At 38.2% G+C, this 24634-nt stretch overlaps 2 protein-coding genes across 3 annotated transcripts in view; one reads left to right on the forward strand and one right to left on the reverse strand.

Moving 5' to 3' along the window:
* The window catches only part of UGGT2 (UDP-glucose glycoprotein glucosyltransferase 2), a 133221-nt gene extending 123282 nt beyond the window's left edge, over positions 1 to 9939 (forward strand). Inside the window, exons 37-39 of the mRNA XM_081127976.1 lie at positions 659 to 775; positions 5476 to 5602; positions 9793 to 9939. Coding sequence (XP_080984102.1) covers positions 659 to 775; positions 5476 to 5602; positions 9793 to 9815 — 267 coding nt within the window. The 3' untranslated portion in view covers positions 9816 to 9939. The remainder of the gene's footprint in view (positions 1 to 658; positions 776 to 5475; positions 5603 to 9792) is intronic.
* A 2173-nt stretch (positions 9940 to 12112) lies between these two features.
* The window catches only part of DNAJC3 (DnaJ heat shock protein family (Hsp40) member C3), a 59417-nt gene continuing 46895 nt past the window's right edge, over positions 12113 to 24634 (reverse strand). For both annotated transcript variants that reach the window (XM_081127978.1, XM_081127979.1), the window contains 3 exons: positions 17902 to 18034; positions 17354 to 17502; positions 12113 to 15848 (listed from right to left, as the gene is read on the reverse strand). In XM_081127978.1, the coding sequence (XP_080984104.1) occupies positions 15691 to 15848; positions 17354 to 17502; positions 17902 to 18034 (440 nt within the window). In that variant the 3' untranslated portion in view covers positions 12113 to 15690. The remainder of the gene's footprint in view (positions 15849 to 17353; positions 17503 to 17901; positions 18035 to 24634) is intronic.

Genomic DNA, 24634 nt, shown 5'->3' on the forward strand with positions numbered 1-24634 from the left:
TATATATTAACTTTGTATCCTAAAACATTGCTATAATTACTTATTAGTTCCAGTAGGTTTTTTTATTGATTCTTGGCACTTTTTGCATAAATAATCCTGTCATCTGTGAACAAAGACAATTTTATTGCTTCCTTTCCAATTTGCATATCTTTTATTTCCTTTTCTTGTGTTGTTGCATTAGCTAGTACTTCCATTATAATCTTTGCTTAGAAAGCCCTGAGCATACAGAAAAGTGAAAATGTTTATGGAACGTTGTTTTAACAGGAAAGTGAAAGGTCACCTCAGAATCTGGAGAATGTGGTGGTAACTGACATAAACAGTAATAGCAGGCACAGTGTGAATGATCAATCCTGGTGTTTCAAGGCAGATAGAGGGAATCTGTTTGGGGAATGTGAAGTGGTGGGTTTCTAGGCCTCCTCCTTCAGCCCTGATCCTAGGGGTCAAGTCCAAGGCAGGTGTGGACTCAATTCCAGTGCATGGATTTATTCATGACACAGATGACTGCATCAAGTTAAGTACTTAAAGCTTAAAAGTAGAAAGATATCTCAGATTTACATGTTTTTAAGGATCTATTTATAATCTAAATGACATCTTCGACTTCTTTTGCTCTGACTCTAATCTCTATACCTCTTTGTTTAAATCTTTTTTTCCCCTGTAGGATCTTCCCAATAATATGATTTACCGAGTTGCCATTAAGTCTCTTCCTCAAGATTGGCTGTGGTGTGAAACCTGGTGTGATGATGAATCCAAACAAAGAGCCAAAACAATCGATCTGGTGAGTGCCTGTGGTTATTTTCATTTGTGTATAAGCAGATACGAAAATGTTCACTAAAAATATTTTATGTTTTACAAATGGAATGGCACACACTGATACACTGTTGCTCAGTTTGTTATTTTTTATTGTATTTCCTTAGGTTGGCAGGTGTAGGGCTGTGTCAGGGATTCCCTGAGTCCACCCCAGGTTTGATGTTTCTCTAAGAGGACTCACAGGACTGAGAATATAGTCATGCTTGTGGCTATGATTTATTCGAGGGAAAGGGTACAAAGCCAGGACAGCAAAGAGAAAATGTACATGGAGTGAAGTCCAGAGAAAACCAGGCTTCCAAGAGCCCCATCCTGTGAAGTTACATGGAACAAGCTTAATTCATTAAGCTATGAAAATTTTCATAAGCATGAAATGTTGTCTCCTGGGGAAGCTATTAGAAACCCAGTGCCCGGGATTCTTATTGGGGGCTGTTCACATAAGCACCCCCTCTGCCTGGCACATACCAAAATTCCCAACATGCAGAAGGAAGGTATGTGTTCAGCATAGACCAGGTTGTTTGCACAGATTAGGCCCCATGAGCCATTCTTATCAGGGAATGGGGGGAACACTCCTGAAATACACGTTCCCAGGTGCCAGCCATGCTATGCTTTCTAAGAATAGCAATCTCAGGCCAGCTGTTAACTCTTTTCACACAAGGGCTTTTGAAAGAAAGGCCATGAGCTGGCTGACACATTCATGAGTTAGCTATCATCTCAGCATATCATCAGTTTAATTCTCCTGCCAATATTTTTCCTAAATAAAGATAACCAAAATAATTGTCTCCGCTCAAATTATTTTATATATGTCTATTTTCTTCCTCATTTTTGAGAAGTATTTTTTATTACCTTTTCATTTTAAGCAATTTAACCATGCTACCCAGTTTAACTCTTCTTGACACGAAATATTTCAAACTAGTTTATTGTCTGTCTAGGATTCACATTCGAATACTGTATTGTCTTTTAACAGTCATGAGATATTATCATTCTTTTCCTGACCATATTGTTTTTATGTGCTTATTTAAGTATAAAATAGTCGTGTACAAGATCATTACTGAAGAATAAGCTGTCTAAATATTAGAATTCATACAGTTTTGAGCAAAATAGGACAGAACATTAAAATATAGGGATGTTTTTCCAGATACGTGTACAATTGTATAGAAAAAAAAGTGGCATGCCAGAATATTAGAATGCAATTGTAGATGATAGAATGTAGCAGAAACAAATAAGAAGGCATTATTAAGAAAGCAAGGGAATTTTCTTTTTATTATAGTTTATTGGGGTGGCATTGGTTAACAAAACCATACAGGTTTCAAGTATACAACTCAGTAAAACATCATTTGCACAATGCATCCTGCGCCTGTCACCTGAAGCAGTTTCTTTCCCTCCCATTTATCCCAACTTTGCCCACCTTCACCTATCCCAACCCCTTCCCCTCTGGCTACCACCACACTGTTGTCTGTGTCTGTGTGTGTGTGTGTTTGTGAGTTTTTTGCTTAATCCTATTACCATTTTTTCACCCAGCCCTCCAACCCCCTTCCCCTCTGACAGCTGTCAGTCTGTTCTATGTACCTATGCTTCTGTTTCTTTTGTTTGTTAAATTATTTTGTTTGTTAGATTACACATAGAAGTGAGGTCATATGATACTTGTCTTTCTCTGACCAGCTTATTTCACTTACCATAGTGTTCTCCAAGCCTATCCATGCTGTCACAAAAGGTACCACAGGTTTTTTATCCACTCATCTACTGTTGGGCACTTGGGCTGCTTCCAAATCTTGTCCACTGTAAATAGCACTGCAATAAACATAGAGGTGCATATATTCTTTCAAATTAGTGTTTTGGGTTTAGAAGCAAAGGAATCTTCTAAAGAGAGATCAAGAACATTACTAAACATAGCTAAGATGTTGTTTAAGGTTGTGTTGTAACATAAAATGTTGTGACTCATACCTTAGTGACATGAAGTCTCCTTGGGATCCTTAGGAATACTTAAGTTAACTTGAGCTACTGTAACAAACTCCCAGATTTCAGTGGTTTCACACTCACCCAAGTACAGATGTAAGTGGGTGCCCTGTCTGTGAGTAGCTTTCCTGTATAACATAACTCAGGGACCAGTCCCTGTTCAGCTTGTGGCTTGTTCATCCTCTAGGGTCTTGTCATCATCGGTACCCATCCGTCCAATATGGCAGTGATGTACCGTATGTTGCCAGTGAGCACCTAAAATGTCAGTCTGAACTGATGTGCTGTGGGATGTAAAATACACACCAGATTGGGAAGGCTGTGCAACAAAAAGAATGTAAAAATATTACTAATTTTTATATTGATTACATATTGACTGATAACATTTTGGACATATTGGGTTAAATAAAATGGAGTATTAAAATTTATTTCACTTGCCTGACTGGCATGCTCAGTGGTTGAGCATTAACCCTTGAACCAGGAGGTCACAGTTGGATTCCCCATTAGGGCACATGCCTGGTTTGTGGGCTTGATCCCCAGTAGGGGGCATGCAGGAGGCAGCCAATCAATGACCTCCTCTTATCATTGTTTCTTTCTCTCTTCCCCTTTCCCTGAAATCAATAAAAACATATTAAAATAAAATTTATTTCACTTGTTCCTTTTACCTTTTTACATGTGGCTACTAGAAAATTTTAAATTCCATATGCAGTTTCCATAATATTTCTGTTGGATAGTATGATCTGGAGTGAAGGAAGCATCCTGACTCCTAAGGGCCTTGGCCCCTTGATAGAACTTGGTCATGTGGCCACATATAGATGTAAGAGGAACTGAGAAATGTCATTCCTGGATGGGCCGCTACTTCCTAGCAGTAGGTCTGCATAGGAAAAGGACAGTGACGTAAATTTTGGTGGACAGCTTAGCCATCTCTTCCTCAGAAACACTAAAAATAAAAATGAGAGAACCTGCTACTTTGAGCTAGCTTCTTGGGGAAAAGGTTAAGGGAATGCAGAAAAATTCCAAGGAAATGGCATAAGGGTGAGGAAAAAGCATGAATAATGGTATTGAAGGTGAGACTCTATTTCAGTAAGGATTTCTCTATCTGGGCTTTACTAACATTTGGGACCACATAGTTCTTTGTTGTGAGGTCTGTCCCATGCACTGCAGGATGTTGAGCAGCATCCCTGGCCTCTACCCACTAGATAGCAGCAGCACCCCACCACCCCCAGTCATGACAAACAAAAATGTCCCCAGACCTTGCCACAGCTCCCCTCAGGGGAATACTAACCCCATTTAAGCAGCATGGATGTAGATTGTAGAAAAAAATTGCAGCACAGTAAAATTAAGGAAAACATAGTATTTTTATTTTAATAATTTCTGCCACAAAAAGAGGGAAAATAGTTCCATTATCTTCACATTATCGAACATATTGCCTATAGTTATATTATGAAAAAAATCCTATTTTCCACTACTTGAGATAAAAAGTTGACAGTGGAATGAACTGAAAATATCTGGTGAGGAAAATATTAAGACAAAAGGCTCATGGCTAATAATTAATAGCTTTCCCATAAGGCTGGGGCGGCAGGGGTAAGGGAGGCAAATTTCAGCAACCATGAGAAAATGTAACGTAGAAGTGAGCTTCAGGACTCGTTTCCTGTGAATGCTTTGTAATGAGGAAGTGGATGTCTGTGTAGCTTTGTGAAGTCTATGCTCCTCTCATAGTCTTTTCTGTCTCAGTCAAGGGCATTTCCATTCTTTACTTTGCTCAAGCCAAAGACACCAGGGCCATCTTTGATGTCTCTCTTTTCTCACAACTCACATTCAGCCCATTAGCAACTCTTGTCCTCTGAACCTTCAGTACATCCAGAATTAGATGCTTCTCAACCATCTTCTCACCTTTTCTTTTGCCTTTTAAACTATATAATTTCCCAAGAAACTCTATAGTAGGACCAATTGCTAAGTAGTTTAAAATGATCATATATTAGCAGAACCTTGGAGATGATCTTGTTTTAATTTCCTCCTTTGTAGATGAAGGAACTCAGATCACACACGCACACACACACATGCATGCACACACGCACAGTTAAGTGACATATATGGGTCTTACTCTACCAACCAGTAAGGTGGAACCCTGAGGACTGAGATTTATGTACTACTCTGAACTTCACAACCATTAGTATTTGGACAGATGAGTTCCAGTTAACTGATTTTTAATACACTCACAATTGCTCATTAGAACAGAGGCATGTGAAGGGGAATGAATGCTTTTGCTAAAGAGACTCAGGACATTTCTAAAGGCTGACAAATGGTTTTGTCTGTGGAAAATGTAAAGTATATTATCCAAATTTTTAGTCCAGAGAAAAGGTAAGAAAATATTTATTAATATAGTCTGTGCTATGTTCTTTGTCAGAATAGTCATGTATTTAGACCTCTTGTCAACAAAACATTTTACAGAATTGTTTGACAAACTTATGAACAATTTTTGTTTGAATTTCTGATTGAGGTATTTGTGTTGAACACTTACTGCCTACATAAACTGTGATTTGTCATTTCACTTGATCTGTCTCTATTAAACTAATTCCAGTATTTCTAGGACTTAGGACTCTGCTTTTTATAAAATGCATTTTATTTACTCCAGTGACACAGCAGTGTCCTCAAGTATTTCCTTTATGTTTCTGGAGCATGGTTTTTCTATTAACAAAACTTTATTTAAACTTTTAGTGCAATAATCCCAAAACAAAAGAACCGAAACTGAAGGCTGCTGTCAGGATTGTCCCAGAATGGGTGGAGTATGATACTGAGATACGACAACTGTTAGATCACCTTGAAAACAAGAAAAAAAATGCAAGTAAGTCATCATTCGTGGTGGTGTCTGAACCATATGTCACATTAAATGAAATTAGAATAGATTACACACCTATTCCTTTACTTTTTGTGTCAAAAAAATCCCTACCAAGACCAATGTCAAGAAGTTTAAAGCCTGTGTTTTCTTCTAGGAATTTTATGATTTCAGGTCTTATGTTCAAGCTTTTAATCCATTTTAGTTAATTTTTGTATATGGTGTAAGATAGGGGTGCAACTTTCTTCTTTTGCATGCGACTGTCCAGTTTCAGCACCATTTATTGAAGATACTGTTGTTTCCTCATTGTATGTTCCTGAGTACTTTCTCATAAATTAATTGACTTTATATGCACGGGTTTATTTCTGGGCTCTCTGTCCTGTTCCATTGATGTACATGTGTGGTTTTATGCTAATACCATACTATTTTGACTATTATAGTTTTGTGATATAGTTTGAAATCAGGAAATATGATACCTCCAGCTTTGTTCTTCTTTCTTAAGATTGCTTTGGTTATTTGGGGTCTTTTGTAGTTCCATACAAATTTTAGGATTGTTTTATGTCTGTGAAAAATTCTGTTGGAATTTTGATAGGGATTACATTGAATCTGTAGATTGATTTGTGTATTATGAACATTTAACAATATTCTTCCAACCCATGGGAAGAATATCTTTCTGTTTATTTGTGCCTTTACCAATCTCTTATTGTTTTCAGTGTGTAGGTCTTTTACCTTTTTGGTTAAATTTATTTCTAATTATTATTTTTGATACAATTGTAAATGGGATTGTTTTCTTAATTTTTCTTTCTGATAGTTTGTTATTAGGGTATACAACAGATTTCTGTATATTGATTTATATCCTGCAACTTTACTGAATTTGTTTATATATTTTAACAGTTTTTGGTAGCTTCTTTAGCGTTTTCTCTATATAATATCATTGCATCTGCAAATAGTGTCAGCTTTACTTCTTTCTTTACTATTTGGATGCCTTTTAATTCTTTTTCTTACCTAATTGCTGTGGCTAGGGCTTCAATACTGTGTTGAATAAAAGTGGCAATCATGGGTATCTTTGTCTTAGATGAAAAACTCTCAGCTTTTCACCATTGAGTGTGATGTTAGCTATGGGCTTGTTATATACAGTGGTACCTTGGTTTTCAAATGTCTCCGTTGATGATCGATTTATGAACGCTATAAACCCGGAAGTAAATGCTTCAGTTTTCGAAGACACCTCAGAAGCTGAACATGCCACACGGCTTCCACTGGCTGCAAGATCCTGAAGCCTAGCTGTTGGCTGTTGATCCCTCGGTTTTCGAACATTTCAGAACTTAAATGGTCTTCTGGAATGGAGTACACTTGAAAACCGAGTACCACTGTATAGGGCCTGTATTATGTTGAGGCATGTTCCCTCTGTACCCACTTTGTCGTGAGTTTTCATAAATGGATGATGAATTTTGTCAAATGCCTTTTCTACATCTGTTGAGATGATCATATGATTTTTATCCTTCTTTTCTTTCTTTTTTTTTTTTTTTAACATATCTTTATTGATTTCAGAGAGAGGAAAGGAGGGGGAGAGAGAGAGATAGAAACATCAATGATGAGAGAGTCATTGATCGAGCCCGCAACCCGGGCATGTGCCCTGACCAGGAATCGAACCCCGATTGCCTGGATCCTAGGTCGATGCTCAACCACTGAGCCACGCCCGGCCAGGCTTTATCCTTATTTTCTTAATGTGGTATATCATATTGATTGATTTGTAGATGATGAACCAACCCTGCCTCCCTGAAATAAATCCCACTTGATCATGGTGTATGATCCTTTCAACGTAGTGTTGAATTTGGTTTGCTAACATTTTGTTGAGGATTTTTGCATCTGTGTTCATCAGGGATATTGGCCTATAACTTTCTTTTCTTATGGCATTCTTGTTTGGTTTTGGTATTGGCAATGCTGGCCTTGTAAAATCAGTTTGGAAGTATTCCCTTCTCTTCTATTTTTGGAAGAGTTTGAAAAGGATTGCTTTTAATTCTTCTTAAATGTTTCATAGAATCACCAGTGAAGCCATCTGTTCCTGGATTTTTCTTTGTTGGGAGGTTTATGATTACTGATTCAATCTCCTTACTAATAATTAGTCTGTTCTGATTTTCTGTTTCTTCCAGATTTAATATTGGTAGGTTGTGTGTTTCTAGGAATGTACTCACTTCTTTCAGGTTGTCCATTTGTTGGCATGTTCATAGCAGCCTTTTATGATCCTTTGTATTTCACGGTTATATTGTCTTTTTATATTCCCTAGTCTTCCCTCTTTGTCTTGGGAAAATTTTTTACTTTCTCTTCAACCCTTCTATTAATTTTTATTGTTAAGAGGGACAATAACATCTTAATTTCCAACAGATCTTTCTTTTCCCTGTTTGCTTCCTTTGAGTTTCAGTTTATTCTTGTTTTATAGTTTCATTGACTTTCAGAAATCTCTGGAAAATATTAATTAGAATTATTTTAAGTATCCCTTTGGTTTTCTCAGTTATCTTTCTTTCCATTGGGTGAGTTGTTTTGTGTGGTCATCTTGGTCTTGTTTCTTTTGCTTTTATAGTCTTCCTCGAATTTTTATATATTTAAGAATGAAATATTAGATTGATATAGATAGCTGGCATAGTAGGTTTCCCTTGCCATGGTGTAAATGTGTCTGTTTCTCCAAGAGGCTTCTTCTCTGAATGGGAAGGTTGATTGATAGCTCTAGGTATGTTAGCATGTTGTACAACTAACTGGCAGGCTTCCCTCTGGATGTATGTGCGTGGAATAGATGAAAGCCTATCCCAGATACCACCCTACCCACAAGCCAAGAGTATCGATACCTGTACAAAAATATCTATGTGTCTGTCTCTCTCTTTTCCTCTCTCCTTTCCCCTCCCCCCTCTCCTTCAATAGATTATTCAATTTGTTTTCAAGAATAGTTTTCTAGCCCTGGCTGACATGGCTCAGTGGTTACCCACCGAAGGGTCTCGGGTTCAATTCCCGGTCAAGGGCATGTACCTGGGTTGCAGGTTTGATCCTCACCCCAGGCAGGACACATTCAGAAGGCAACCAGTCAATGTGCCTCTCTCACATCAGTGTTTCTCTCTCTCTCTCTCCCTCCCTCCCTCCCTCCCCATTTCCCTCCCTTCCATTCTCTCTAAAATCAATGGAAAAAATATCCTGAGGTGAAGATTAACAAAACAAAAAAAAAGAAAGAATAGTCTTCTACTTTTTCTCTTGGAATAGTTGTCAGCTTTTCTTCAGTCTGCAGTAAAATGGGAGGGAAAGCTGACTGGCACAGATATTCTAGACCAGTCCTTCAGTTAATTGCTGCTCTGTCTCACTCACTCCCCACCAGTGTTTTCTGTTAGGAGGTTCACCCAGCTTCCACTGTCAGGAATATCAATATATCTCAACTGTGTCTTTATGTATTCAGCTGTATATTCTCTTCCATTTTTAGAAATTCACTGATAACTCTGCTCTGATGTCTCATAATCACTTCCCACATTCTCTTATCCCCTTTTATATTTCTTTTCTTTAAAGCGGAATTTAGTGAAGAGAGAAACATAGTGTGCCATCTCGAATTTTGGTACAGAATGCATTTAAGTTGTATTTTAATTAGTTTCTACCTGAAAATATCAGTTTTGAATTCTCAGTGTTCTTAAATCAATTAATATGTGACAGGTCAGTGATGCAGAAAAAAAAAGAAACCATTTTTGTCTCTAAGAGTCCACTGTTATTGATTCTCACATTTGTGTAATACCTGTGTCTATGTTTGAATGCTCTCTCCTCCCATCATAGAAGAATACCATGTATGTGTTCTGCTCTTTGTTGTTGCATTACACTCATACTTTGTGCGTGGTCAGTAATCTGTTAGTATATTTCAAGGCCTCCATTGCCAGGCAGGGTGCTAGGCCCTAGGATAACAAAGATAAATAAGGTATGGTTCTTGTCCTCCTAGACTGATGGGAGCACACTTCTAGGAGGGTAGAAAGGTAAGTAGTCATGGTACAGGGCAATACAATTGATACCTAATGTACAGAGCTATTCTCATGTCACATAATGAAGCAAATAGGTACTAAACTAACAAACAAAAGGATCCTGTCAGCACCTGTGCTTTTTCTATGTCCCATACATCAGTGAGATTTACTCTAATTTGATATTAAAGTTTTCAGGAAATAAACTTTCCTCCCCTACAGTTTTGACACATGATGAACTCTAGCACTGGCTTTTATGAAAGAAGATAAAAAGTATGACAAGAAATCTGCCACCTGCTGGGAAAGTGTGGAACTACTGCTAAGACTTTTGGAAGTTTCATTAAAGATCGGTGACATATTCTTCAATTTAAAAAATATTATTTAAAAATACATGTACTTAATGTATTAAGTTTAAGTTATATAAGAAATGACCACTGAGTATTTAAAACTAAGACTATTCCTTTTTCCTGATTGCTTAAAACACTGTTTTTTTACCAAAGTGATATTTTGCCACGTAACCCAGTAAAAAACATATCTAACTAGTGGGGGTTTACCAAACCATCAACATCTTTGTGTATTTAAGCTCTCTGTGCATTTATATCTTCTTATTCACAAAATGCATTTAAAATTAGAAAAATGTATTTGTTTTTTCTTCTGAGAAAAGGACTCATGGTTATCTCTGAATAGCAATAAAAAATTAAGCCTATTTATACCTTATCTGTTGTAAAATAGAAAGTAGTGTCACATATTATTTTCTTAAATCATATGATTTAATCTTATGCTCAATTTGCATTTTTTTATATTTCTAATTTTTATTTTATATTTTGGGGCTTATGGGTTGTATGTATGTACTTTTTAAAAAAAGAATTAGCTACTTTTATGGAAACTAAGTTAAGAATGTAAACTTCATTTTCCTGCTGAGCATTTATAATAGGAGAATAGGAATAGTCAGTGTTCATAACCTACCCAGCTATTTCAGAATCATAGGATTTGGGGACTGGAAGAGAGCTCCAAGTCATTAGGACCCCAGCCCCTGAAGAGTCTAATGTAACGGGGCAGAGGTGAACGTGGGAAATCATGATGGTTTAAAAAGCTCCCCAGATGATTCTGTTGATATGTGAGGTTTCGGGAATATCCAGTAGAGTTTAGCCCCCAGTCAGTGTGCCAGCCCCCATTACAAGGCCCTGCCAAGTGGAGCCTCAGGCACCTCTGAATCCTCCAGGCCGATAGAAAACTGTCTGCCTCTAGAGACAGGCTGGTCCATCTTTGACAGCTCTGACAGGTCACCAGTGAGCCAGGAGCTGTCTCCTGGCAGTCTCTCCTCTTGGCTCCTTTGAGCTTTTCTCAACAAGGCTAGTCCTCTATTTGACGGCACAGCCTGGAGTATTTTCAAGTAAGAACTGTTCCCAGTAGCTTCATTCATTGCTATTAAGAGATCACGAGACCTCTGCCTCTTCTGGTCACCCTCCCTTTACTCATGTTTGTCTCTGATAAAATGGAGTGCTCCAGGTATGGCCTACCCTGATGGAACAAGATTATTCCTGTGGTTTCCAGGGATCCTAAGGAATGTTATCAAAGGCTGCAGTGGTAACTTGGCCTGAGGTGACCAACTCCACGTGCTCTGTGGCTCACCCCTCTTTGGAGTTGGGAGTAACATCTGGGTTTGACAAGAGGTAAGATTCTGAGAGCTCATGGCTTAGTGTTTTGGGCAGAAGCCCCAACTGACTGCAAGATGTTACTTTGCTTTCCTTTATTGTCAGCTTGTTTCCACTGCTATAAGAATCCTGTGGAAAGGGTCAGCTAGGCAAAGACACCTGATTCTCATGCTTACTATTACTGTTATGTCCAATTTTGCTAGTATTTCATAGAGCAGAAGCTAGAACTGCAGAATAATATAGTCTTGATGGCTCCCTTCCCAGTTTGTCTTGTGATTTGAATGGCTAAATTTATGTCTCATTTCCACATGGCTATACCTTGTATCTGAAAGTCTAGATTTATAAATATTCTATAAGGAACTACTTCTTTGTTCGCCTGGCAGCCCTTATTTCATTGTCTTCACACTAAGGCCAGTTGCTCATATACTGCCAAGATAAGATTATTAAGAATTTGCAAACTTTGAGCTTACGAAGTTCTGTATAAGCATTCTACCTGTCTTTTAGTTTTAGGGTCTGCAGAATATAGAATTGAGAAGCCAGCTTCTTTTGTTGGTTGTTAAAATTTGATGGAGATAGGCAGCAGTGTGTCCCCCACCACTCTCTAACAGAAATGTACAAATTATATAAAAGGGAAAGTCTTCAAACAAAGCGAATTTAAGTATTAGATTTTAATTGTATTGAAATTGAAGAACTATCCACTTTTAATGCCTTGCTGTCCTCAGACTTTTGGAAGTGAAGAGATTTTAGCCATTTTTGCATTTGGTGCTCTGATCTTCCTTCAGCTTTCGAACAGGAGCCCTTGTCATCTCATTACTGATTATGTGTGAAAAAAGTGGGTAAATGGACTTCTCCAAAAGACTAAAAGTGAATCAGAAGCAAAAGAGTACTGATTTTGACCATAAATATTTTTATTAAATGTGAAAATACAAGGGCATAAAAATAGTACCCATATGTGGACATGTCTGAGACCCATTTCAATTAATTTTCAGGTTTTTTTTATTAAAACACTAAATTGAGATGGATTAAGTTACTTAGTCTTCTCATTCAAAACCAACTATCCAGCCTTAAGCAGGATATTTTAACCCCGCGAACATCTCATTTTTACATTCTCTGCACTCTGCTTTCCACTGCTAAAAGGTTCAACCACAGATGATTGGAACAAAACCTGTTAACTATACACAAAGCCACGCAGTGGCTAATTTTACTCTTAAATCATTCAGCAAATGAGATCATCCATAAAAACAGAAATTATCCCCACCTTATTAACATCATTTGCAATTACAGGATAAACTCTGCTACTTTAAAGGGAATGATCTGATTTAGAAAAAGGATATGTGTTGACAAATATTAGCATTTGCCTTCTTCCTTCCTTCCTTCCTTTTTAAATATGGAAAAGTATATTACATTCAACAGATTGCATGAGTCTCTCTAGGTTATACTGTTGGTATGTACTCAATGAAAACTCTTTGCAAGGCCTGTCACCAGTGTCCTGTACCTTTAAGGCAGTCGGCCCTAACAAACAGCTGACTGAGGAACCATTTTTAATTTAAGCATCTCATGAATGTTTTTCATGGTAAGTCTCACACACAACTTTTGACCAGTTTCATGCCTTTAAAGATGAATCTTTCATTTTCCACCATGACTAGAAAATGGTGCTAATTTTAAATTGTGAGTCATTAAAAATTTGTGGGTAGTTTACATTCTTTTATCAGAGAATCGAAAAGTTCTGTTTCCATATTGATATTTAAAATGAACTTTTAATACTGACTGAAGAGACAGACATTTTAACATTAGTATTATGTTATAACCAATTCACATCAGTAAACTATTGAAGTTGTTTTCGAGTTTTCATTTATCCAATGGTAAGAACAAACAAACTTTCATAAGTGGGCAATAAATTAATTCTCTTTTTAGAACTTTTTCACATTTATAGGCTGTTTAATACTTGCTGCTGTGGTAATTATCCACAATGTACAGACCAGCGATACTTCACTCCCAGAGCTCACCAAAAAGGGAGGCGTTTAAGAAGGGAATACTATACAGGTAAGGTGAAATGCTCTCTGAATTCACTTTCCCAGAAAGAGCCACAAAGGTTACGAGGCACTGCAGTCTGCAAAGGGAGACTAGAGACTGGTGTAAGTAGCCCTCAAAGCAGTCGATTGCTTCCTCAGTCACCTGCTTTCCATGCACAACAGTCTCCATCAGGCCCGCAAGGAAACTGACTCCCTTTACACACCCACGGCTTCCCCAGGCACGTAAGGAAACATGAATGGCCGTCTTTCCATGCAGGTGGATACTAGAAGACTGCTGATGCCTGTCCAGGCTGCACTTAAAGGCCATTGTTTTCTTCATCAGTCAGCAAAAGAATTTCTCTGAAGGGTTGGCACTTGGCATCACGACTTTTACTCTCTTCACTGAAAACAGGCCAGTAACTGCACATTTCAGTACGATGACTAAGTCCATGGTAAGACTAAACAAGAATTATGGTCATTACAAATGGAGAAAAATAATGTAAACAACCCTCTGGGCAGCAGCTGGCAGGCCGCCAGGTATCCAGTGTCCCGGACACACCTCCCATGTGGCCCAGCTCTCAGCCCTCCTGACTCCCTCAGGCTTCTTGTTGGCAACTTTTCAGCCTCTCCTCTCCCGGGAAGGGCAAGTGATTTGATTTCCTTTGTTCTGATTGTGTGTGGAAATCCTTTTTTTGAAAGTAGGTAGAGGCCATTGCTAGATTTCAGAAAGGTCACAGTGACATCATATACCAAAGAACCACACTGAAAAATTTTTTTCTGATATAACAAAGTAGTGAGATTACTGAGATCAAATAAAAATGAATTTCCTTTGGAAATTATTTTCACACTAGCTTGAATTCTGAGACATTAAAACAAAATGAAAGCTGCAAGCTGTTCACTAGTTTTCAGAATGCATTGTTAAGTTTATTGGTAAGAAATAGACTCCTAAATAGATGCAAAAAGCACTTATGTGTTTTACCCAATTCAACTATGCAATTTTTGTCTCCCAGTTTTAAAAATTTTTCCATGTTTCAGAATGACTATAGAAGAAAATGATTTGTGCTTTGCTGTTGTGGACATTACTGGTCAGGATGCCACCTAGAACTAAAATTAAAATGCTTGATTTCATAAAAACATATTAGACTCGTACTGCTTAAAATGTTTCAACATGCTCTAAGACAAACAGAAAAACCTTTCCTGAATAAAGGTACTAATTCTCTTAGATTTTAAATCCATATCAGTAGTTCCATAAATATTTAATATTCTTGATTAAAGTAACACTCATTTGGGGGGAAAATTATCAAATAAACAAAGACTGAATAGTTCATTTTCTTCGAAGATACAAAGAAGGTATCCCAAGAAGAGATACCATCTTGATAGTGAACATATAGCCAGAGCTGAGGATTTGTAAACCTGTATTTTTTTTTCACACAGGAGAACGTGTTGAGGCATCAAGGTCTGGTAACGGGGCGGGTCTGCTGTTTAATGCCCACTTGAAACAGCCCCCCCCTCCCGGTTGGGAGGTACTACAGTCCAAGAGGGTGAGCCAGGCTGCGCCACTTTTTGTCTTAAGAGTGGGAAGAGGGCATTCTGTTTTAGGTTAACTGAGCAACTTTACATTTCTAAGACAATCCTGTTATAGGAACTGTTTAACTCACAATTTCAGTTGCTGAAGTATTTCACTCTGCACTTCAGCAAAATTACTTTGAATAAAACCACTGCTATCTTATCTGAACCTATTTTATATATATCTTTTAAGTTAATTTGTTGTTTAATATTCATATTAAACAAAAGGGTCCATAGGTTTTACAATTCTATTTCAGTGGTTTTTAGTATTTTCTTGCAGTTACTGAACAACAAAAAATACAAAGTATATGCTTAACATCAATCCAAAGCCTGGCTACATTGGCTACCATTTGGTAGCAGGTTCTCTAAACGTGAGTTCTGCCCCCACTTCAGTGACAGCCATGTTCCTGCTGGCAAGGAGATGGAAATGCATGCCAATTAAAGGAGGCTTTGTAATTTAACAAATATTTTCAAGTGACTGGATTGACCAAATCTAAGCAAAATTGTCCCTAAGAACAAACAGCTCAAAATGGTAATATTCTCTTTAAGAATACAGAAGTAGAACCCATTCTCATGACGATCCCATGCAGCTCCTCCTTAAACACAGGCACTGACCTACTATGCAAGGCTGTGAAGAAAAGAACTTCGCCCGTGCTCCAGCGCAGAACCACAGAGTATGTGAGCGCCTGCCTCAGGCATTCCTCACCCCCTGCCCTAACAAACCCATCCACCTCAAGTCTAAAATGGAGAACAGATTTTTCTTATTAAAACAACTCTTTGGTCATGGACAAACTAAGAGATTTGAAATTTTTTTTCTTTAGGATCCTGGAACAAGTTGTTTTTAATCTTAAAAAAAAATTTAAGAACAACAAAAAAACCCAGCTGGTTTAATTGAAGTGGAATTTAAATCGAAAAGGTCCGCCTGAGCTGAAGGGATTGAACCCTTGCCATGAGTTCCAGCTTCTGTGGAAGGGGTTGCCACCACCTCCTTGTTGGCTCTCTGCATCCAGGGGGTCTTCTCCATCATCAAACTTCTTCCTCATTTCTAGAAAAGAAACCAACAGAGTAAGACCCAGATACTGACTAAGGTGTGGGGGAGGAAGGGGAGGACCGGGGGACTACTTACTTTCAGTTATCAAAGCAGTTGTGCCTAACACTCAAATCTAGGTGCTCCTGTTCCCACCTAGATCAGAGGTTTGGTCTCTAGAGAAATACCAGTCACAGAGAAGGGGGTGAGGGCCAGGGTTGAAAATGGTATATGCTTCTCTGGAAATGGAAAAAATGAATAACCGCAGAAAAAGAGGCCTCCAAAAGTGTCTCTATTCTGACCAAACAGCCATGGCACCATGCAAAGCCCAACAATGAAGTCAGCCAGGCACAACCCATCGAGCTTTCTAGTGCCTCACTATTAAATCTGAGTAGAACTAAGGTTCTTCAGACCTGAGAGGAGCAAGGCCACCTCCACTGCTGTGCCTGTCAGTCCTGAGGAAAATCCCTGATGAGCCAGAGACCAATGCAGGCAAATGGGAGAAAGAAACACTACAGGTGGCAGAAAGAGCAAGCTATTATCCTCAGAGATTAGAAATAAGACCGGACTAAGAAAAGGGACCCGAGAACAAAAGAGAACTCTTAGTAATTAAAATGCAGTTCTTTCCTTGATGCCTGCCTTCGTGACTGTTGGCCCCACCTCCCTTGAAGCTCAGCTGCAGAGTCCCCCACCCTGTGCAAGCCAAGAGGCCAGAACCACTAAGGGATGTGGTAGACCCTCATCTGCTGAACAAAAGAACAAACAGTATGTATCCTACTGTACTCGTTAAGTACACTTCTGTCTCCCTTACTGGATTATAAATTAAGAACAAAAAATCATTTCACTTCAGTTGCATAGCATTTAAGTGAAGTGTTTAAGAAAGATCTGTCAAATGGGCATAAAACTTGATTTCCTTCTGTTTTTTTAATTTGTCTAGTTCAAGTCATAGCTTCTGCTCCCACCGACATGAAAAGGTACAAAAATCAGTAGATAGCTTAACATCAAATTCCCCCAGAGAATGCCAAAGTATTGTTCAATATTACCTAATTCGTAGCTGTTTCAAGAACATCATTTATAGCCACCAGTAAATCTAATGAATATCTGATTTAGGGCAAAATTCCTGGGGAGCACACACGGGCAGGCAGCTCCACTCCTCTCCCCACACTGCACATTCCAGTCTGGTTCCTAATCAAGCTTCTGTCAGTTTGGCATAAAGAATTCATCACTGGGCTGTGACATTGGAAGGAACTTAAGACATCCCCCTCACTGACAGGTGAAAACAACAGAAATGTCAGACTCAGGCCTTTCCATTCCATATTTGTTGGTCTTCGCACTGCAAATATGTGGGTCCTTGAGTCGGCCAGGAAAGCATAAAACTGGACTTCTGAAACTGCAAGGCCACTCTAGTCACCAGCCCTTGAAGTGAGGCCCAGAGCTGCCTCTAAGACAGGAAGAGGGAGGCTAAGTCGCCAGTTACTGACTCAGCCATTTCAAGAGAACAAAATGTTAAAGGCTAGTGATACCTGGATCAGAGAGGACCTCTTTAGCAGCTGCAATGTCGATGAATTTTTTCTCAGCTTTTTTCTTTTCTTCTTCATTCTGGAAGTTATCTGGGTGCCACTGCATTGCTAATTTTCTGTATGCTTTAATGATTTCTTGCTTTTTGGCATTTCTGAGGAGTATTAAATTCGATTAATAATCATTAGTTTAAAAGTACAAGTTGATTCTTAAAATGCCACTTTATTTATAGACCTGAAGAAGTTTTCTTTTCCCCATCCCCCCTCTCCCTCCTACCCGCACCAAAAGAAAGCTCACTCCTATCTCTTTACCCCTAGGAAATGTAGGCCTAGGACATATTCATGCAGTAGTGTCATATCTTTGTCACCAACAACTAATTCTCCATTACTAGTCTCTATTAATGAAATAGCTTTATGATGTTAGACTGTTAAGGTTAAACTTATGACTAAAATTACATAAGGAAAGGAAATGAATCCAAGAGAGAAAAAAAGAGCAATGATTAGCTTTAAAACAGTTGATTAAAAATAATACAAATTTTAAATTAATAATTCACCTTTTTACTCCCAAGATTTTATAATAATCTCTTTTCTGTGACTGTTTCAATAGTCTTTGTGCTTTCTCTAGACCTTCCCGAATCTGCTGGTCATTTTCATTGTGTTCCTGAGCAGTTTCATAATCCTGAATAGCTGTCAAAATATGTTTAAGATAATGATGTTAAGAGGAATTATAACTTATAACCTTTCCTTATCCTGCAAAATTGACACTGAAGTCACCATTCCCAACCCCTTTACTCTTTTGTCATTACTGCTAAGAGCCTAAGAAGTGATACCACCTTAGTAATTTCGTTGGAAAACTTACAAAAGGCTGAATTTCATAGCTTATTACTCCCAGTCAATAAAATTCACTGCTGTTTACTTTCCCTCCCACATTATCTTCCCCATACCTTTTAGCCTTGTAGGTGGTTTAACATTAGCACTTTAGACAAAGCAATCTTAACATGAGTAAGATTAAAGTGATTGTTACATAGGAAAATAAGACAGTGGCAAAGAAAATCTGCGTGGTTAGCTACAGAGGTCCTTGGTATAGAACAATTAGAGGCTTAGAAAGGGAGCAAGAGGAACCGTCAGAATTCAGAATCACCCACAGATTTCAGAGCAAACTATTACAAACCTGATTTTTTAAAAAGTATCAAAACAGAAAACCACATATAGACCTGGTATGGAAATCTGATAACAATCCACATTGTATCTTTTTAGATTATTTAAAATATTTTAAGTCCAGCCAGCATGGCTTAGCAGTTGAGCATCGACCTAGGATCCAGGAGATCACGATTCGATTCCCAGTCAGGGCACATGCCCGGGTTGCGGGCTCGATCCCCAGCAGGGGCGATGCAGGAGGTAGCCAATCAATGACTCATCATTGATGTTTCTTTCTCTCCTTTCCTCTCTCTCAAATCAATAAAAATATATTTTTAAATGCAAGGCATTTATCTGGATACCTAATGTCATGCAGAAAAGTTATCCTTAGAAAGGTGTATGCTGACAAGGTTGGCATCTGGAAAGTTGGATTTCAGGAGTGTTCCCAACATTCCCTGATGAGATGCCTACTGTGCTGAAACTTTGTATAAATAATTGTGGTTGATATCAAATATCTTATTTCCTTCTGAAATTTTGATATGAACTAGGCAGAAGGTGCCTACCTCAGCAGCCCCCAGTAAAAACCCTGGGCACTGTCTCTGACAAGCTTCCCTGGCAGACAGCACTTCACGCTTGTTGAGGAACTGGCTTGTGCTCTACGATTTCACAGAGACACACTTGGAATCTTTCACATGGTTGCCTCTGAATTTTGCCCAGGAGCCTTTTCCAGATGCTGATCTTACTTAGTATCCTTTCACTGGAATAGATCTTCGTCCTCAGTACAACTATATGCTGTCCTCCTAAATCTCCAAATCAGGGTGTGGCCTTGGGAGGCTCCAAAACAAATTTTTCTCAGTGTTTTCCCTATACAGGCATCTCAAATAATGGTTTCAAATTCTAGCTTTTATGGAAATGCAATTTGTTGTGGGAAAAGACATCCCTGGATAATATGCCTGAGCATTCACCTTGGCAACAGCTGACCCTGGAAGGGGTTTAACCTTAGGCAAGGTTAGAATGAGAATGACTCAAATGTTTAAGCTTGAATTACGTAGAAAAATGAACCAACACTGCCTCTGGCCCCTGAACACAGGGGAGCTGCTTTTTAAGCTTTTACCCTAATTCCTGCCTCAATGCATCAATATTAAATATTAGTATCACTGAATCTAGGTGATATCCTAAAATATCTTTCCAATTTAGTACACAAATCCGTAACAAATAGTAGCGAGGTTTAACTTTGCAATACCCAAGCTCTTGATATCAGAACCTAGTAAGGAAATGTAATTTGAAGGAATTTAATACAAAGGGAAATGTTTCAATATATGCAATTTTGCTACTTATGCAAACTACATTTAAAACATGTTTGCACTCTTAAATGTTCACAGTATCTCCCCCAAAGTAGGCTTCTATATCCTATCTTTTATTAAAACTTAAGGTAGATACATTTTCCCCAATATAGGAAAAAATATAAAATTACAGGTAGGTAATTAAGTTGAAACTTAATATGGATGATGTAAAACTTTCCAAGGGCATAAACTAGATAGATCATTTTAAATTATATTTCAGATTCTACTCTCCAAGAGAACCCTAAAAAAAAAACCAAAACGTAAAAACTAAATGCCATCCAGTTTTTATCACATACCATACTGAGCAGCTGTGAAAAGAATAAGCCAGAAATATTAAGGCCCCAAATGAACAGTATGTTACATATTAGCAAATTCACTTTCTAACCTCTGAATCTAAAAAATCTTATCCTTCCCAAATTTCTTTCCTTCCATATTCCCCTCACTCAATTCAAACAACCAGATTGAGATGGCAAACAGTAAGCACAGGAGTTTGCCTGTCCTCCATCCCACTATCCACCAAAATGACCAAAAAAAATAGTAAAACCATGGCAGCACTGAAACAGACTGGAAATTGAGATGTTTTTGGCAAAGAGAAAGCAATAACCTAAGTAGAAAGAACCACAATCCAAATACATTGAAAGAGACCCTAGCTAATTTGGAGTCCATTCTATTTGGCCAAGGATCCTCAGTTTAGCAAGCAAGAGTAGCTTTAAGGCACTCATTAGGATAGTTCATTAGATGACTAGAGAATGGCGGGGCAGGCTCTTCCCCTTTTATGTGGAACAGCTACAGCATTAACCCTATCAGGGCTCAAGAACCAGCCTCTAAGTAGAATGGAGGGTGTGCATCTGGAGGGCCCCTGATGTGGCTGCTGGGACCAGGAAGAGATGCAGAGCTGAGCCCGCAGGCCCTTGAGACCTCCAGGACAGACCCAGACCAAACAAAGGAAAAGCAGTTCCATCCAGAATTTAAATACACCAGAGGACTCCACCTGATAAAGTAAAATGAGTACAAAATGGGTGGAGTCCTGTTCATTCTGGCAACTGGGCAAGATGGAGAGCACTGCAGGGGAAGCCTTCCTGTGAACAGGTGCTGCCCACGCAGAAGTGTGCAGTGACTCCCCAATACAGAAAAGCATTTGGAAGACAAATATGCGCAGCTGCACATGACTCTCTCATTTCACCAACCCATTAGCAAATCCCCAAATCAGCTTCCCCACCAACAGAATTTAACTACTTCTCACCATTTCCACAGTTACCACCGTGATGAAGTCAATAGCTTCATAACAGCTCTCCTCAGCTTCCACCCGTATTTCCCTAAAAGTCTGTTCTCAACACAGGGCCTTTAGAGAGCCTTTTGAAGATTACATTACACCTCCAATATAAATATGCCTCATGGAACACCAACTTTCTCACCCTGGATATCATACAAAACAAACAAGGTAAGGGGTGTGGGGGAGAGCTGCATTTTCAGCAAAACAATTCAAACTGTACAAGGGCTGCTAATATTAGCTATTATCAGCCATAAATCTAAAATGAGAGGGGGAAGGAAATAGTGAGAAAGGCCAATAACAAGAGATCACAGAAAATGACAGCAAAGTACACTTTCTATGAGTATGGGCTCACCCTGAAGTGACAGCCTGTATTCTTTGCATATTACAAGAACCATGAAATCTAGCACAGACTGAGTGAAGATAAAGCAGAGGCCTTACTAGGGAGAAGACAGGGAAAGAAGGGACTACAATAAGGATAGCAGATAGGCCTGGGCAGCACATCTCAGGAAACTCGGCAACTGTGTGCTCTCAAGGTGAGGGGCTCACCCTGAAGTGCAAAAGATATACCCCTTTGGTGTAGCAAAGGAAGTGGGCAGAGGGGCAGCAGGACTGGCAGCAGACGACCTCCTGGACTTGGCTCAGAGAAGCAGAGAGGGCGGGGCTATACAGAAGCATTTTAGCAGGAAGCAGAATGTCTGTGGAAACAGTGAAGCAGAGAGTATTGCAATTGTTAAGTACAGAAGGCTTCTCCCTGTCCCCAGCACCCCCTTACACACATACCCCCAAAGGACTTTCCCACAGATAGCTAGGAAAGGGCAATTTAACTCATTTTGTGATGAGTAATATTTTTTAATGGTACAGCATCAATCCAGAGCTATTTAATTTTTAAAACAAGAGCACCAAAACTTACCTTATGGACATGCATCAAAATAGCCAAAGAATACATGAAAAATCTGAGCAAATATTATGGCATGAATATTTAAAATGTAATTCAGTTGCCCCTATTAAGGGTAATCACTAAGCAGAATAAGAACTCAGCAAAGAGATAGTGAGAAAAGGAAGAGAAAAATGTGAGTAGTCAAAACTCAACAAAAATAAGTACAATAAAAACTCTCATAGAAGTGGAGATGAAATGAGAAGGAGCTCAAAGGAGAAGCATATGAGGAAAAAACAAGGACCCAACAAAATGAAATGGAAATAGTGAGTTTATAAAGACTAGAGGAAAATATTGTAGCTACAGATGACAAGCAAGGGAATACAACCTATACATAATTGGATCTTAAAGCAAAAACCAATAGAATAGAACAAAACAATTTAGATCAAATTTAAGAAAACTTTTCTAAAAAGATAAATCTACATTCAAAAGGGCACACTAGGTACCAGGCCAAACAGGATGAGAATGGTCAATATTAAGGGCTCACTGGGTGGCCAGACCAAAACCAAAATCCTGGCCCCAGATTTTCCATAGCAATATTCAGTGTTCAAAAAGAATGTAATAGTAACTAAAATATACAGCAAGTTTGTGAACCAAGGATTTTATTATCTAGCCAAGCCATCCTTCAAGTACAAAAGGTATAAACTGCTTTGAACATAGAAGAAATCAGGAAATAAATTTCCCAGAAGCCCCTCGAGGAAACTACTATGGGATGAGCTCACCAAGAGAAGTCTAGAGAAACCAGAGCCAAAGAAGGGATGGAACACACTGAATATATTTAATATAAAACTGAAACTAAAACAAAACAGAAGTACAGTGCTAGAGAATGCATGCCCCAACAAGGCAGGAGGGATAAAGCTAAAAAAAAAAAAAAAAAAGGAAGAAGAAGAGAGCGTTAGTTCATTAATTCCCCCAATTACAGCTGAAGCAATCAGAAAACATCACCCATTGATAAGTCAAAGGAAAATACTAGAAAGCTATTAATAAGTGGTCAAGGAAAAGGAAAGAGGAGGAAGAAACATGTTAATATTCTTCCTCATCATAGGAAACTAATTGATATTGCCCAAAAGAAGAGGGTGAAATTAACAAAACTATAAAAGTAATCAAGAAGAAAAATACAAACCTTCCTGTATATCAAAATAGTACATAAAACGATACAGGCCAAAGCAAATAGCAAAATTTCTCAGCAAAACAATGTCAGGATTCAGACACATCTGTCATGTCCTAAATGTAAATGTGTTTAACTCATCTATTTAAAAGAATTTATTTGGGATCATAAACCAAAACCCAACTCTATGCAAGAGACATACCTGAAACAAAGTGATTCCAAAAAGTTGAAAATAAAAGCATGGTCAAAGTTTCACCAGGCAAATGCAAATAAACTTTGGTTCACAATCTTAAACCTTGCTGACCACCTATTTCAAGCCAGACTCACCCATGGAGCCTGCTACTTTGGTCAGCAAAGTGCTTAAAATTAGTAAGTGCAGACACAAGTTATCTCATGACCAGTCAGCAACATTAAAAAACACGGAAACACGTGTATACTCATGACATGGTCAGCAAGGAGTTTAACTTCAGATGATTAGAATTTAGGTCAAAAACATTAAACAAAAGGGGGGAGATTTATAATGTTAAAGGCTAGACATCATAATGAGACACATAATACCTGCATCAAATAAAACAATGGTAACATAAAGCAGAAAAAAAATACTAGAACAGACTTAAGACACTAGTAGAGGGAGACTTTTACTTCTCTGTTCATAATAGATCAAGTGAACAAAAAGCCAAGAGGAGGGAGATGGCAATATAAGGTAGATGTGATTGACACGTCAAACTCTGTCCCAGAAACAAGAGAGTTCAACCTCTTTTCAAATCCCTATAACTCATGAAATCAGCCATTTTAGGTAAAAAAAATAAACCAGTAATAAGTTACAAAAAGATGGAAGTAGTCAAAATATTCTTTGATTACAATGTTATAACACTATAAATTAATGTAAGAAATAATAGTTTTGCACCTAAAAATTTTTAAACTTACCAACAACTCTTAAAACAGAGAAATGTAAAAATAAAACCTGCAAAATATCTAGAAAATGATGATGAAAACACTGCCATTCAGAACCTATAAGACACAGTTCAAGCAGTGTTAACAGGATAACTCAGCCTTAGATACTCAATAAAAATTACAGGGTAAAAAAATGAACTATGTAATCAGGATTCAAAGTTAGAAAACAGGTGAATTGTAGGACCAAAAAAACTAATGAAACAGAAAACTAGGACTGATAAGTCAAAAAGCTTACCTCTTGGCAAAAATCAATACCTCTAGTCAAGAAAAGAAAGCTCAGATAAATAAGTGAGCAATAATCATGACAGAAGAAATTAAAGTAAGGAGGCTACTTTGCCAAATTCTGTACAAATAAACCTGAAACCTCAAGAGAGTAACTCACAAACAGAACTGAGAAGAGAGAGACAACTGAAATGAAACAACTGTCATAGAAAAAGGCATCTCCCAATTAAGTAGCAGGCTTTCCACGGAGATCCCACAGCTTAAGGAAATTTTCCCAATAATTACCTTAAACTACCCTAATAATAGTTTGTTACAT

Source organism: Miniopterus schreibersii (genome assembly GCF_964146895.1).
Source record: "Miniopterus schreibersii genome assembly, chromosome: 2".
Classification (NCBI taxonomy): Eukaryota; Metazoa; Chordata; class Mammalia; order Chiroptera; family Miniopteridae; genus Miniopterus; species Miniopterus schreibersii.